The sequence below is a fragment of the Cottoperca gobio genome, chromosome 19, assembly GCF_900634415.1.
Source record: "Cottoperca gobio chromosome 19, fCotGob3.1, whole genome shotgun sequence".
Classification (NCBI taxonomy): domain Eukaryota; kingdom Metazoa; phylum Chordata; class Actinopteri; order Perciformes; family Bovichtidae; genus Cottoperca; species Cottoperca gobio.
This window is the reverse complement of record NC_041373.1, coordinates 5478981-5494601: the sequence shown is the minus strand read 5'-3', so window position 1 is coordinate 5494601 and position 15621 is coordinate 5478981. Positions and strand designations below refer to the sequence as shown.

At 38.9% G+C, this 15621-nt stretch overlaps 1 protein-coding gene across 2 annotated transcripts in view; it reads right to left on the bottom strand.

The window, feature by feature from the left end:
* Window positions 1-15621, bottom strand: part of crhr1 (corticotropin releasing hormone receptor 1) — a 58717-nt gene that overhangs the window by 7797 nt on the left and 35299 nt on the right. For both annotated transcript variants that reach the window (XM_029456788.1, XM_029456789.1), the window contains exons 7-10: window positions 7699-7819; window positions 5594-5747; window positions 4078-4138; window positions 2560-2632 (exon numbers count right to left, since the gene is read on the bottom strand). In XM_029456788.1, coding sequence (XP_029312648.1) covers window positions 2560-2632; window positions 4078-4138; window positions 5594-5747; window positions 7699-7819 — 409 coding nt within the window. The remainder of the gene's footprint in view (window positions 1-2559; window positions 2633-4077; window positions 4139-5593; window positions 5748-7698; window positions 7820-15621) is intronic.

Genomic DNA, 15621 nt, shown 5'->3' with positions numbered 1-15621 from the left:
GACCTGACCTTGGCCTGAACAGATGCGTGGCAATCTTTCAAGAACCATCCATTCCACCAGTGCTCACTAACCCCATGCATTATGTTAACATGTTAAATAACAACCTCCATTTATCCCTAATAGCAATACATCACTTGTCGGCTGACATTAACAGCCACCGATGGTGAAAGGCATGGATCGCTCACAACCCAGCACCCTGACAGGATACACCACAAATATTGTGGTGACATGACGGTGATCCTGAAGGATCAAGTGCTCGGCAAAAGAGATACAAGCGCGAGAGTCGAAGCTGCTATTGTAAGCAAGAGAACTTTCAGTGAGAGGAGCAGAGAGATATTGAAGGAGGCAGATGTGTGCTTTAGGGGAGAGTAGAGCAGGAGAGACAGAAACATAAAGTGCCTCTTTTTCAACTGGAGAGAGAGAAGATCAGGGAACGTTCTGTTTATAACAAGGATGTGAAGGTCAGTCCTCCACTGGAGACCCGGCAGGGAGAAAACCGATCAAACTGAGCAAAGAAATGGTCAAATGACCACAGCGATGGGAGGTAGTGGTCAGAGGGCATGCATGTGGATCAGGACTGAAGGCAGAGGGGAAACACGTACTCAGAACTTTAACTCAAGCAAAGGGAGCAGAAGCGCAGTGTGTTATATGATATGGAACACCAAAGTACTAAAGCTTGTTATCCTTAGTTTACATACTACAGTAATACAATAATACAGTAATACATGAGGGGAGATCCTCCGTATAAGCATGTGGCTTCTCGACCACTCCTGTCACATTTGATATGATTTTATTTATTTTTTATTTTTCATAATACATTTTACTGACTTACATTTGACTTATGTGTGTGCAAAACATATATAAAAATACTGTTACAAGTAAAATTCATACATTCAAAGTAACATTATTATTGAAATCATTATGCAGATTTCAGAATGACATTGATTTAATGCTATTTTATTAAAGTGTGTTGGTATTATCTTATGTTAGTTAATATTTACTTATTACTGCTCTTACAACCCATTCATAGTTATACTAAAGTCCACACTGTAGGCATTTCACCTACAGTGTATTCATATTTATTCAACCACACTATATGTTATGTCTACCTTCTGCACATGATCATATTGTATATTTCTTAGCATACTCATATCTACTTACGCCCTTACTGTTTATTTTATATATATATATATATATATATATATATATATATATATTACTCTGCACTTTACTACTTTTTGTACTTCTGGTTAGATGCTAACTCCATTTTGTCGTTTCAGTGCAATGACAATACAATTGAATATACTAGTCTAATGTTGCATTGATGTTTAGGAATCATTTTAATATTGGAGCTGGTGAAGGTGGAGCTATTGTTAACTCATTTATATACTGCTGAGAAATGTTGTATTTAGCAGAGTAAAAAGTACAAGTACCTCAAAATTGTACTTCAGAACTTGAATAAATGTATTTTGGAAGCGCAGCCAGGAGGGAGTTACTGCAGTCCAGACGAGAGATGACTAAATCTTGTACAAGTTGCTGGGTCGGGTCCCCAGACAATCTGCCAAATCTGCAGGATCATTCAACACGAGCCCCGCTGAAGGGCTGAGAGTCTGCCTTCACACAGAGTGAGGAAGAGTCACAATAACACAGCTACGGTCTGACTGCTGAAGGAGAGGTTCTGCAGGGGTTTGATGCCCAGTTTAAAGGGGCAGTAAGGATTCACCAAAGCCACACAATAACACAATCAAACTAATCGATCGAGGCCGCGGCAGACCAGCAACTCCCGTGTTCTGAGAGGTCAAATGACGGTTCCTGTGTGAGGATGCTGGTGGCTTTGAAGAGAGGATAGATAATGTTTCCAGTTCCCCTTAGGACAGGGTTGACTTACAGCAAGGTTAAGCGGTGAAAATATTCTAAATATAGGGTACACTTAAACTGATATTGATTTCTTTTGGTGGGCCTTTCTTTTAGGTTTCTGAATAGGTTTTGTTGCTGCCCCGGTCCACAGCAGTACATCACTTCTGTGCTGGTTCTCCGGTCTGTTTCTCCAAACTGTGGGGCGGGACGACCGTCATCTACTGTCCGTAACACACTGACTGTGGATAAGTACCTCATACAACCCCCTTGCACTTTCCCTTTCAGATGTTATATTGCTGTAATTTAATGTTCAGCTGCTGAATGTGGAGCTGGATGCAGACGGGAGTGACAACACACAGATTTACAATAGTTATCACCTGATGAAATAATGAAATAAAAGCATGGGAAACGTTCCCTCGGGGTGGAAATAACAAGATAGTTCCTAGTAGGTAAGAACAAGAATGAACACATCCTTGGATTTCTTTCCATAAGGAATCCCATATTTCTTACAACGTGCCAAGCTGCGGAGATTGAAACGACAGGTAAAGTGTTACAAGTTCACATTCCTAATTTCTAACATGAAGAATGAGCTGCGTTTTTTACCTTTTCACGCCTGTCCAGCATTTTAAAGACATAATACAGACTAATTGTATCAGCAAGATATGTAGAATGCTGCTACTTCAGGATGAAGAAGTCTCTCACCACTAAGACGAGGATCATGGGACCTTGGTAGATGTAGTCTGTGTAAACGCCAGCTCGCTTTCCAAACCAGCACCTGAAATGAAACAGAAGCTCTCACACATGTTTACTTCTAACAGGCAGATGTATTTATATCGTCACTCATCATTCATTCAGTATGAGTTGGAAATAATTACCATTAATTGTGCCTTAAACGTTAAACGTTACACAAAGTATGAATTATAGAGGATCATTTTGATCATAATCGTGGCCTAAAAACCTTATTTTCTTTAATCATATATATATATATATATATATATATACATATATATATATATATAAAATAAAAACATCTGTTCGTATAATGAGACTTTTGATTTTGTGTCAATAATTGTCTTTGTCTCTATCTAGACAAAGACATAAAATGGCATTGTGGAACAATGTGCTACACTGGTTGATTTATTCACTTGGAAATAAATTAGAGGGTAAGGCTGATGTCCTATATTTGTCATATTGTTCACAAATTCCATGAAAAGACCAAAAGGCGTCTCTTAACACATTCTGACGTCCCTACCCTGTCTGTAACACTCAGCCCCGAGCCCATTGGTTCATACTGAGGACATCAATCTTTAAACAGCTCACAAATATAGTTTCATTTAAAAAAAAAAAGGCTAAATAATTCACTTAAACAGCTGGTCACTGTAGTTATCAAGCAAACAGGAGGAAATAGTGCTGCGAAGTCCTGACCGATGAGCTGCAGGGGCTTTCCCTAAAACTTCAGGCGAGGAATTTACCGGTGACAGAGATAAACTCTATTTGGGATTCAAACTCTCAGTCTGTCAGCACTGCTCGTGTTTTCCAACACACACCTTCAGAGTGTAAAAGAAGATGGCATGGTTTGAAGCAGAGGACAAAAGAAAAAATATACTTCAACGCTCTATGATGACTGGAAAGTCTGACCCCTCTCACCAACTCTCTGTAGACGCTGATCATTATACTGTATGTGTGGCTATTAGCGCTCTTTGTGAATTGGACTGTTTTTGCAATGAGGCTCATTTGCATAGAAATGGGCCAAATGTATTGCATATTTCCTCATTTAAATATGTGCTTATAACGCAGGAGCAGCGAGGCTCTTTTTGCTTGGCAGTGCAGTTTTTGTGCAGGTTTAGCGGCCCGCAAAAGTCGAGCAATCCTTTTGAGAATTCGCCGTTTTTTCATGGGATGTTGACAGTAAGAAAAACATAAAACAATGCCATTCTTATCCATTACTAATGTTTGTGCTTTAAAGATTTAAAATGAGATGGTTTTTTTGTGCTGAATCCATTTTCACCAGAGACCATTTCATATCAATCAAGCACTGAGAACTTCACATCAAAGTGGAAATGGCCACAGGGGTAATATGTAATTAAGAACATTGTACAATGAAAATGTGATTATCACAGGTCATTAATAGACATTATTCTCCTTAATGCAATACAGTCTGACTTTGCACCAGGTTCAGTTTCTCTAAATAGCAAAGAGGAGTCACAACATCGGGCTTACTTCTCATTGTCGTAGTACAGCTTCCCAATCGCCCATGCCACAATGATAGGGAACGGTATACCTGTGAAGGCAAAGAAAGGACAGATGACAGATTCTTCTTTCATCTTTCTCAGCTATTCAGATCACGAATATCTCCAAGGATTTCACACTGCTATAGAAAATCCTTATCTTTTTTCTTTTTCACCAGCCTGCCAGGCTCTGTCAAAAGCTATTGTTGCTGGTGTGCTGTGATCCACAGATTCAAGCCAAGACATGTCACCATGTGAACCTTTTGTGAATGAATGAAAATCTGGTTGACGATAATGCAGAGTGATCGTCTGATTTGCTGACTTATAGGAGTATAATAGAGCAGACTAACAGACATTACTTGGCCATGAAGCCGCACTATAGCCAGTGTCACACAACTTTCCACTGCATTAGCAATATACTGTCATCAGTGTGAAGTTAAACCTCAGCAAAATATACTCTCGCAGCCCCAGATTACTTGAAATATTTAATTTGTCTTGTCTTCATCTCGTGTCTTCACCCATCTGCTTTAATAATAATTTCTGCTCCTGAAGCCTGATTCAAAACTAAGCGAAGCAAATACCATTTGATCTTATAAGTGTTTGCATGGCCGACCTGAAATGTGCTGCCATATCTCCCTTCACACGGAGGCTTCACGCTGCCCCGGGGGAAATGTAATCCAGATGGCACAATACCTAATCTCAGCAGCACATAGTTCAGTTTGACAGTGTGAAACGGGGTGTTAGTGAACTCCACACCAAGATGTTTCCCAGCTGCCACAGCAAATCCTGGTTTCTCCATCAAGTCATTTGCTCCCATTGTTGGGACGATTTGTGTCTGACTTTCAGTTTGTTCTATTAAAGCGAAATGTAGCTAAACTGACTGGATTTGAATAAGCAGTTCGACAGTTAAGAAATACAATTACTCGCTGCCTTGCAGAGAGTTTAATGATAAATTAGATGTCACTCTCATGTCTGTGCACAAGGAAGTCAGCCAGGAGGCAGTTAGCTTAGCTTAGCATAAAGAATGGAAGCAGGGGGAAACAGAACATAGCCTGAAACATAACTCTCCATAAATAACTTTAGCGGTGTTGGCAGGTGTATTTTTGAACTTGAAGAAATCAAAGTTAGCCATTTTCCTTGTGCTTCTAGTCTCTATACTAAGCTAAGCTAACTGTTCCTGGCTCTCGTTCTCAAGGCAGACATGAGTGATATCAATCTTCTCATTTGAAAGAAAGCACATAAATGTATTCTATTCTTTGAAGGTTTTTACAGCTGCAACGTTTAGTCGACTAAACCACTAGTCAATCGACACAAACATTTTCAAGACATTTAAAGCTTGGACTTTGAGAAACTGGAACCTTTTTCATTTGTTTCTGACATTTTATAGACCAATTGATGACTGGATTAATCTAGAAACAGATTAATCGATAATGAAAATAATGGTTAGTCACAGCCCTAAATGTTTTCATACAGCTGTAGTGATGTTAATTGTGTAGCAGTGTACGTACACCAGCCGATGCAGATGAACATCCACTTGCGCAGCTTGTCGGTGGAGTAGGTGAGGACGATGGCGGTGTGGAGGTAGCAGCCCTCTCCAAACATCCAAAAGAAGTTGGTGGAGTGGAAATAGTTGAAGGAGGCGGTGACGAGTCGGCACCAAACCTACAAAAATGTTCTGTTAAACATTTTACAGTTTCTCATTTTATCTCACTGCCAATCATTTCTTGACGCACGCCACATGTTCTTTAGGTTACATTATCAGAATGTCATCAGGAAGCTGTTCGGTTTGTCAAATTAAGTTCTGTTTGAGATTCAAGGATTTGTAATACAAGAAACATGCTTTTATTTTATGACTTCCAGTCGTTTGTAATCCAAGTTTTATTTCCCAGAAACACGTGGGGGATAACTTGAAGGAACTTGAACGCATGGGAGATTTTGGAGAATCAATGATGAGGAGAATTCAAACTCTTCTGGTGTCTCATGGCAACCCAACACCTCACTAAATAAAAACGATGGCAAATTTATTTCGCTTCAATTTGAGAACTTTTTTATCTAAAACTTCTGAATGCAGCAGCTGACTCTTAAAACTCAGTTGCTGGGTCGTCATTGAAGACACTAACAAGGACACATTCTATAAATAAATGGTGTAAAGAGGAACAGTTCTTTTATTAAAGAATTATCCTTTTTAGCCAGCTAACGCAAAGTCAGATACACGCAGATATACACAGGATGTCTTAAACTATTTAAAAGTAAAGGCTGCTGTTGTCTTAGACCAAACCAAGAACATACGTTTGCCTCCTAATAGTTTCTGTCTGTGTCACTCCACCCCAACATTCATACTGAAGACGAAGTTTCATTTTTTGAAAAAGGCTAAGTAATTTTCTAAAACAGCTGCTCATTGTAGTTTTTAATCAAACGCTATTGAAACAGGAGGAAATAGTGCATTTGCTGGGGACTATTTTTAGTGGCGGATTAATCGACATGGTGCTCTAGTGAGTATTTGTGGCAGCAGGATGGTGCGTGTGGGATTGAGTCCAAATAATGTACAGTGTGTGTGTGTGATGGCCATCATTGATTGATTGATTTGATACATTTTCGTGCCCAACCCTCATGGGTTTATTACAATAAATATAATTCATGTGACTATAAAGCCTTTGAATTCTTGAATCTTTTATAAAGACACCAGAAACACAGCTGCAGTGGTCAAACATTTCATTCCATTTCACAATTACAAGTTATGTTACCGCTCTGCCTTATTTATTTTAGAATCTTTTTATTGAACTTCTCCAACATATGCATTTACTCGTCACGACATGACAGAAATAAAAGCAATCAGCATCACAGCTCGACAAAATACACCATACCAATACATAAATATACATTCAAGAACAGAACAACAACACTCAAACACAAAAACAAAACTGCCAAACTCGGGATAGAGGACCAGGGAACCTATACTTCATCTTTGGATACAACATTTTGTTCACAGTAGGAGATAAAAGGCAAAAAGCAAATCAGATTTCCAGTGAATCAACACCAACCGCTGCGCTAATGATGACAGAAAGGCTAAGGCTGTGTACCTGTACGTGCAAACACTCGAGGAGCTACACCAAATATAGCAATATCTGGATCTGGCTCAATCACCTTTCTACAAATAGAGAATATTTCAAAGATGGCCGACTGGAATGATACAAGTTTTGGGCAGCTCCAAAACAAATGTTAAAGAGTTCCGATGACAGCAGGTTTTATCCAATCCTGGGAACAACTTTGCTAGTCTGCTCCTGCTTTAGTGCAGTCTATGTATTACACATTGGTCTTGAACTAAATATTCTGCCTACTCTCCCAAGCTTGGCAGATAATCTGATACAAAAAAAGGTTCTCTTCCTTTCTCATTGTCATCCAGCCAGATGAAAACATAAATGGAAACAATTTGTATTTCAAAAGTTCATCCCTTATGTCCTCGTTGGCGAGACAGTAAATGAAAAAGTGAACCTTCTTCTCAATCTCACCTCGCTCATACAACATATAGAATATTACCAGATGTATCCTTTGATTCAAAGACGAAAGTGTTCCTTGTTGCATATTAAAGCTCAACAGGTGAAGCGATACGTACCACATTACTTTCGTGCACCGCGGGACTCATGGTCATTTGGACGATAAACCAGGTGGCATTCCTCAGGATGAAGGCGGTGATGAGGTTCCAGTGGATGATGTTTCTCAGGCAGCGGATGCTCCTGTGAGACGAACAGAGGAGTATAAATAATCTTGAATTCTTATGCTTCTTTTTCAACATTTCTCCTGCGGTGCCCATGAAACAAATATGAATTCACACTGAGAAGAAAGAAGATGTAAAAGCAAACATGTGACCAAACTGGTGGGAAGTTTCTGATTTTGTAACATTTAACTCACATTGAAATAAAATGTAACTGACTGGAGTTAAAGGAGTTGTTAAAATATTAAATACAATAGGAATTGTTCCATATTTTGGGAAATACAATTACTTTTGTTTTTTTGCCGAGATTTTAACAAGAAAATTGAATCCGCTCTAAAGTTCAAGCACAAAGAATTCAGCTAGAGTCCGAGGGTGATTAGCTTAGCTTAGCATAAAGACTGGAAGCGACGGGAAACAGCTAGTTTAGCACAAAATGTCCCATTAAACCATATGTGGTCCCTTTTACATTTCTGTACAGATTAAACACATAATATATATAAAACTCTAACAACACATTATGTAATAACAACACATTTTATAATAACTAGACAAAATGTAATACATTTTAACTTTAACATTATTTAATAATCCACCGCATTCTGTAATAATCTGCTGCATTTTGTAATAAACAGCCTAAACACAACATGTAATGAGAGGGGCGTTGAAATGTGAGTGACAGCAAAACAAAGAGTCAATCATGTTTCCTTCAGGAAACGTAGGTACCTCGAGAAGTACAATTCAACACTTTCTATACACCATATTTCCAGTGATTGTTAGTAATAAAAAACTGAAGGCAGGGACAAAGTCCCGATAAACCAGCAGTACTCGGTACCGACAGCAGTATAAGAGCAATAAACTGCCAGATTGTGCCGTTCAACAGCCACACTTTAGGGAGTGATGTTTCCCACTTCCACATAGCACAGTGAACGCAGCGTTGTATTCGCTTGGCGCTAGCCGACTGTTTTTAATATACTCTGGGAAATGATCCTAAATATTATGACAATGGGTCATTTTGGTAGCATGTCGACATACATACAGGGAAAATATGCTTTTAGGTGTGGAATTTGCCAAAGCTGGAAATGAAGCATTGCATGAACTAGCTTTAAGCTATCAGCTGTAGTGTTAGTGAATTTTACTCTTTTACAGTGTCCAGCTCAAGCTTTTTCCTTTAAGGTGTTTTATCTTTGTTATCCGTGTTTGCCCGAGAGTCTAACGTTACTATAACTCGACAGCGGCTGCAGCTGCACAGAGTGTATAAATGTGCTCACACAGAACCTCTCTCTGAATATTATATTTTTTGGTAATAAGTAACGTTAAGTCATTAGTATCACCTTTTCATAGAGTTAGTTTACATGTCATAACCTTTGTTAAACACATAAAGTATATATATATATATATGTATATATACTGTATGTAAGCCTATAGGTTATTTCACATCAGCATCATCATCAAAAGGACATTTAAAAGTGTGAAGTGACTGTGAGGCTGAAGCAGCCGACATTTTCCTCATATGACAGTCATGTTACTTGACAACATTGTCTGTTTTAGTGTGTTTGCAATGCGTCTTAGAGATGGCTCTGCTGTAAAAGTGCAATGTAAACAGAGATAATTCATTCATTAGGCCCATACACGTCTGTGTGGCGTGTAAGAAAAATGCAGAGCTTTCAGTGGACTTTTTAATGCTTACTGTGTACGCGCTGTCACCGGTGTTATCTGACGAGTGAAGAATCCGCTCTATCAGCAGGACACAACCTCTCAGCTGACACACACACACACACACACACACACAACCTCTCAGCTAACACACACACACACACACACACACACACACGTACACACACACACACACACACAGCCTCCCTTCACCCCATATTTCAACAACAATAAAAGTATTTTATTTCAGCGAATCATAAAATTGCCAATTGTTTCTTTTACAAAATGCAGCACATTTTGTTGAGATATTACATAATGTGTTGTTACAAACATGTTAATTAATGAGCTTTAGATGTTTTGGTTGATGTATTTTGTACGTTGGACGGAGGCGGTGGCGAGAGAGACCAAACTGGCAGGAAATATCAGAATGAATTATTTCTTCCTACTGAGTTTGAGTCTGCTAGTGTAATCTAAACAAAGACATTCAACTCAGATTATTAAAATATTCCCCCATAAGGATATATCCCTTAAAGTAATCTTGTAAAAACTAAAAATAATGAAGGGATATAGCCTCAAAGTAACATTTCCCATAACTCCCCAGTGCCCCTCACCCCTAATATAACATGAAGTAACATTTCATTCCCACTGTTTGCATCTTTGTGTCATGCCCTGAACATCTGATGTTTTTTTAATGCTGTAAATAAATCGACCTTAGGATACAATTAAGAAATCTGCCTCAGAGTGAGAGGTCGAAAATAGAATCACACAACCGAACGGACAGAACAAACCAGCCTTGGTCACCAGCTGACGGCGTTATCAGCCACCGAAGGCTTACTGCCAACCATGAATCACTTGATTTATTTTCTAGCATATATCAATTCCTAATAGGTGGCACTTGCACTGGCTTTGTGCTGACTGGGCAGACGTGCGTGAGCAAGATTGTTCCATTGACAGTGTATTATTATTACCTTTCACTTTATATTTATCATGCAGCTTTTAAAGAAAATAACACCCTCATTAACACAATAACATGAGTAGAAATGCTGCTGCCGTTTTGAATAATTCTAATATTACAAAGGAGTAAAACGACAGCAGCCTTAAGGATAGAAAAAATAAAGTGAAGTATTATAAATGTGGTTGTCCCACAAATAAGCAGCTAATTCCTCCTCACTTTCTGACAATGTTAGTAGAGCTTGCCTGAGTATTAAAGGCGCAGTATTAGTATTCATTACGCAGTGTGATCTCACTTCCTTTGGCATCGTGCCAGTGGGGTCAGCTCGGCCTGATGGATATTAATTAAAGAATTCTACTCCAATGTGAACGCAGATCTTCTACCTTAACGTATCGTTATGTGACCTGTTTTCTGTGGCTTTATATATTTATAGTGTCTTTCTGTACCAGTGGGTCCTATCCCCAGTGTATAAGCTAACACGTGTATGTATATCAGCATGTGTATGACAATGTGTCAATGTCAATTTGTATTGTTCTGGTGCAACCGCGCAGCCAGAAATAAACATTTAGGTGGGCCTGTGGGATATAATGTGCCTCCCCCCCCCACACACACACCTCTGGTACATTCTAATGCCACTATTGCATCCTACACATACATCTTAATTATACTTACAGGGGTGGGGGGGACATTTTTATATAACTCACCCGTGGCTACGTGATTGTTCTGGTGTGCTTAACAACTTGACCTGCTGACAATTGACTTCATGTTTGTTCAATCAAGCCCTAGACCTAGATTGTCTAGGTGCACCTGTAGAGTAACCCACATATAAGGTGACTCATGATGCACTGATGACAAAATGTTTGCACTTTTGCACATTTTTTCCACTGTCTGTGCAGCCCTGTAATGCATCAAATAGAAACATTTAAAAACCATACTTTATACTATATACTATACTATATATACTATACTATTCTCATATTCTGAATCTCTTTTATGTTCTCTGTGTGTGGCGTGCCTTGCTGCACTATTAGTTGAGAGGAAACACTGCAGACAAGTCTTTGTCAACCCCACAGTGAAAAACTAAACAAAAAACTAAACATTTGTTCCAGTCATGTGTTTCTGAGTTAGTTGTTCCTTGTTATGTGAGTCGTAGTATAGCAGTAACATACCTGTATTTTATATTACATTGTATTATATTACTTATATCACTATATAATACTATATTGCAGCTATACCATGGTATGCTCTTCCATTTCAATTATATATATTTCGTAATTCTTTATTATTACTGTGAAGTGTGTGTATATTTTGTGTGTTCATTAACATATTATTATGCATGTTGTATTTATTATTAGATAAGATTATATGAGACGTTATTGATCCCTGAGGGGAAACTCTTAGTGAAAGGCTAAAAGTGGTAAGAATGCAGAAAAAATAAAACATGAAATAAGAGAGTAAATAAATTAAACAGATATAGCTAAATACCATATATACATTAAATATCCTTAGATTATATTAGCAAATTGTGCAAATATTTGTGCAAAAGTACAGCAGTGCATCTCTGGCAGACATGATGTGTGCATTATAGCTATACACCTATAAATGACACATAGTCTAATTCAATCGATATGACACGATATCATACGCACATTTAACACAATCACTTATGTTAACTCACAAAAACGACCTTAAACGTAATTTGACATTTTATTACTGGGCTCTGTCGGATCGAGGTGTGCTTTGACATGACAGACCTGCCAGGGGAATTTCAAAATAAAGGCGTATCTTAAAGATGTCTTCAATCGATAAATCGATCCAGATCGATTTATTGTTACACAACTAATATCATCTTATTTACTTTCATTTTTATTTTTTTCAAATAGTTCCTTATCTGTTTTATTACCTCTTAGTCTGTCTCTATGCTGCTAAAATAAAGTCTTATCTTTCAGAAAAAGGCATTTTTGAGTATTTTAAGTATTTTATTTCTCTGCCTGCAAAACATTTCTGATGATTCATTCTGCACTTCCCCCTCCCATCATATAAAACTGACTTCGTTAGCGTGAGTGTGGTGGTAGCTGCTGCAGCGATATCACAGGTCAGAGGTGTGCGTTTGAATATCGGTTGGACAAAAAAACCTTGTTTACATTCCAAAAGAGGGTGCCTGCTGTCTAATTTATTAATGTCTTCATCTTCCTGATCTAACAACACGGGCGAGGGAGGTGTGGGAAGGTGAACAGCTTGTCTTCATGCTTGCTAAATCATATCCCTCAACAATTTGATCAATTTCCTCTCTATGCTATACCCTGACTGCATACAGAGAGATGAGTTGTTTGCAGCTTCTAGGGTAATGTGAAAAGTAAAAGTCTCATTTATTTTCATGTATATTAAGTGTGATGTGACTGACAGTTGGAGCACTTCAAGGCTTTGATGGACACACTTCAACTCTGCTGTTTGAATCATCGAAACAAAAGAAGCTTTGTTATACAATATCTGGATTATAATTGCTGACTGTAGTTTGCTTGTTGTTCTTAAGCCCCGTTCAAAAGCTTTCAGAGGGTTATGGCTAGACAGGATCCGTCTTATGTAAATAGGACATCACGTTCTCGTTGTAATGGGAAAATAAAAAACACTTGGAAAGGACGGGGATTCCGAGGTTGGCCGGAAGCCTTTCGTGGGGGAGAAGAGGAAGAAGGTACTTAGTCACAGGGATGACAGGTAGATGTTCGTCTTTTTAGGGTGCTTTCACAAGCCATAGTCCGTTTGGCTGGACCCAATCAGGGGGAAACGGATACTTTAGTTTTATTTAGTCTGGTTCTGTTTCACAGTGCACAAGTTAAAGCCGATCCAATAGAAAGATGTATTTGATGAGGGCCGTATGTGAAGGAGCAGGGTCAGCAAACATCTGACTTGTGCAGAAGTGCAACTCAACCTCTTCCACTCATTAAACTGTCGTTTGCCTGGGTCCATCTCAACAAACGCCTGCACAGGCAGCCCATAATCCTGCGTTTTGGTTTTCTTCCTGCAATTGGGTCGGATTATGTTCTCGCTGCCAATGAACTGCACTAGGGTTCGCCTGGAAATGTTCTGAGACCACATATCAAAAGCTGTCTCTGAACTGTTGTTCTGGTCCGCAAGAAGAGTATGATTACTACACAACAGCACATAGAAAACACACCAGGGGTTACACCGCACCATACTTGGATTAAAACAAACTAATGTTTGCTTAATGAAAAAGCCTTTACGCGAAAACAAATACAACATTTTTGTCGACCATAATGGACAAAAGCTTTGCCAAAATGGGGATCATGTTGAGGATTGATGTTGTCGGTTTTAAAGTTTGGCTAGAAGTTAGTCCTGAGAAGTTTAGGCTATCTGAGGATAGAGGAAAATAGATACTTATGTTGTCTTTCTAAGAACTTAATGTGTGTAAAAACTAAATGGAACATACAACATGTTTCACTTGATGAAGAGGGAGAAATAAGATTCATTGCTCAACTACCATCGACGTTGTCGATGACGTCACAACAAGGCTGCCTGCCGAACATGAACACACACATTCAACCACACAACGCATGAACCTTCGCAAAAGTGATGCAAAGTGAAAACATCGATACATATTACACAAGACTGATCCTTTCCAGCCATAACCTTTACAGAGAGCTTTTAACCAGGAAGAAACACAGCAACGCTTTCAGGCACCAGTGAGGACAAACAGTCACTGACACTGGTGGCGGAGTACACCCAGCTTGTAAATTATTTGCTCGTACGTGCACTGAACACCTCCACTGATTTCAATAAGAAACATTCAAACGAAGAACTTAAAATACTATTAGGTGCATGACTGATGCCTAATAAAACATTAAGCAGTTTAAATTATTCACTTTCAGATTGGATCCGTTTTGGATTAATTTAAGTAAATTGTTAAAACAGCACACAAGTATGGTAGCATTTAGAGGCATCAACCAGACCAGACCAGAGCAAACCAGAGCAAACCAGACCAGAGCAAACCAGAGCAAACCAGACCTAACCAGACCAGAGCAAACCAGAGCAAACCAGACCAAACCAGACCAGAGCAAACCAGACCAGACCAGAGCAAACCAGAGCAAACCAGACCAGACCAGAGCAAACCAGAGCAAACCAGACCAGAGCAGGCATTGGTTCAGCAGGGAAAGTGGGTTATTCACAGATTTCGGGGTTGGTGGTTCGATACCTGACTCCTCATGTCAAAGTGTCTTCCCAATTCAACATTTTCACATTCCTGCACAAAACTGTACAGCTCTTTCATTTAAAAACTAGATATATTATATATATATATATATATAGTCCATATTTTTTATAATGTTTTATTGTACAATTTTACCTCCTCCAAGGACGTTATGTTTTCGGCTCGGTTTGTCTGTCTGTCAGCAGGATTACAGAAAAACTACTTGCCCTGTTTTCATGAAACTTGGTGGAAGAGTGGAGCGTGGGCCAGGGCGGATCCAAATCACGGGGCCAAAACACAATTATGTTTCACCTACGTTGAAATGCGGGATAGGGCATTTGTCCTGCATTCATGTGATGTGGGAATAATAAAATAAAATAAAGATTCCGACTGGGAAAATTCATGCGAACACCTCATCAAGTCGGAACAACAAGTTGGAAAAAGCTACTGTATGATTGTGTTGTTCAAACGCTCTGAGCAATAAAATACAACACATGTTCTGTTTTAGCGTCCATGTTGTTTCCACTTTACGACTTAAAGCTCTTGAACACACCGAAGTGCGAAGAGAAATGGGACCATCTGAGAAGAACGTGAATGCACCATTGGCCTTGGCAGAGGTCAGCGCTCTCCAAATGTCACACTAGTTCTATTTGATTTATGTTTCTTGACTGTTGCAGTCCATGATTTTATTTTTATTTTAGCACCAAATGTCCATAACATAAACCCACAATATTGTTGAATTATCCAGGAGAGTCCTGTGTTTCTACTTGGAGGATATCATCAAAATAAAACCTTAAAATTGGATCTCACTGTAAGATTTATTATCTATTTCACTGACACCAGAAGCTAAAAATGCTCCAACTGCCATTTCAATGTTTTTTAGCCCCTTAAAATGTCTTCTCTCTGCTGTAATCTTTTCCACTCTCACGTTCCAGTTCCACAACACTGAACAGGAGTGTCAACCTTTCTCTCCATCACACTGTCAGCGGCTCGCTTCCCTTAAATGGTTCTCAAT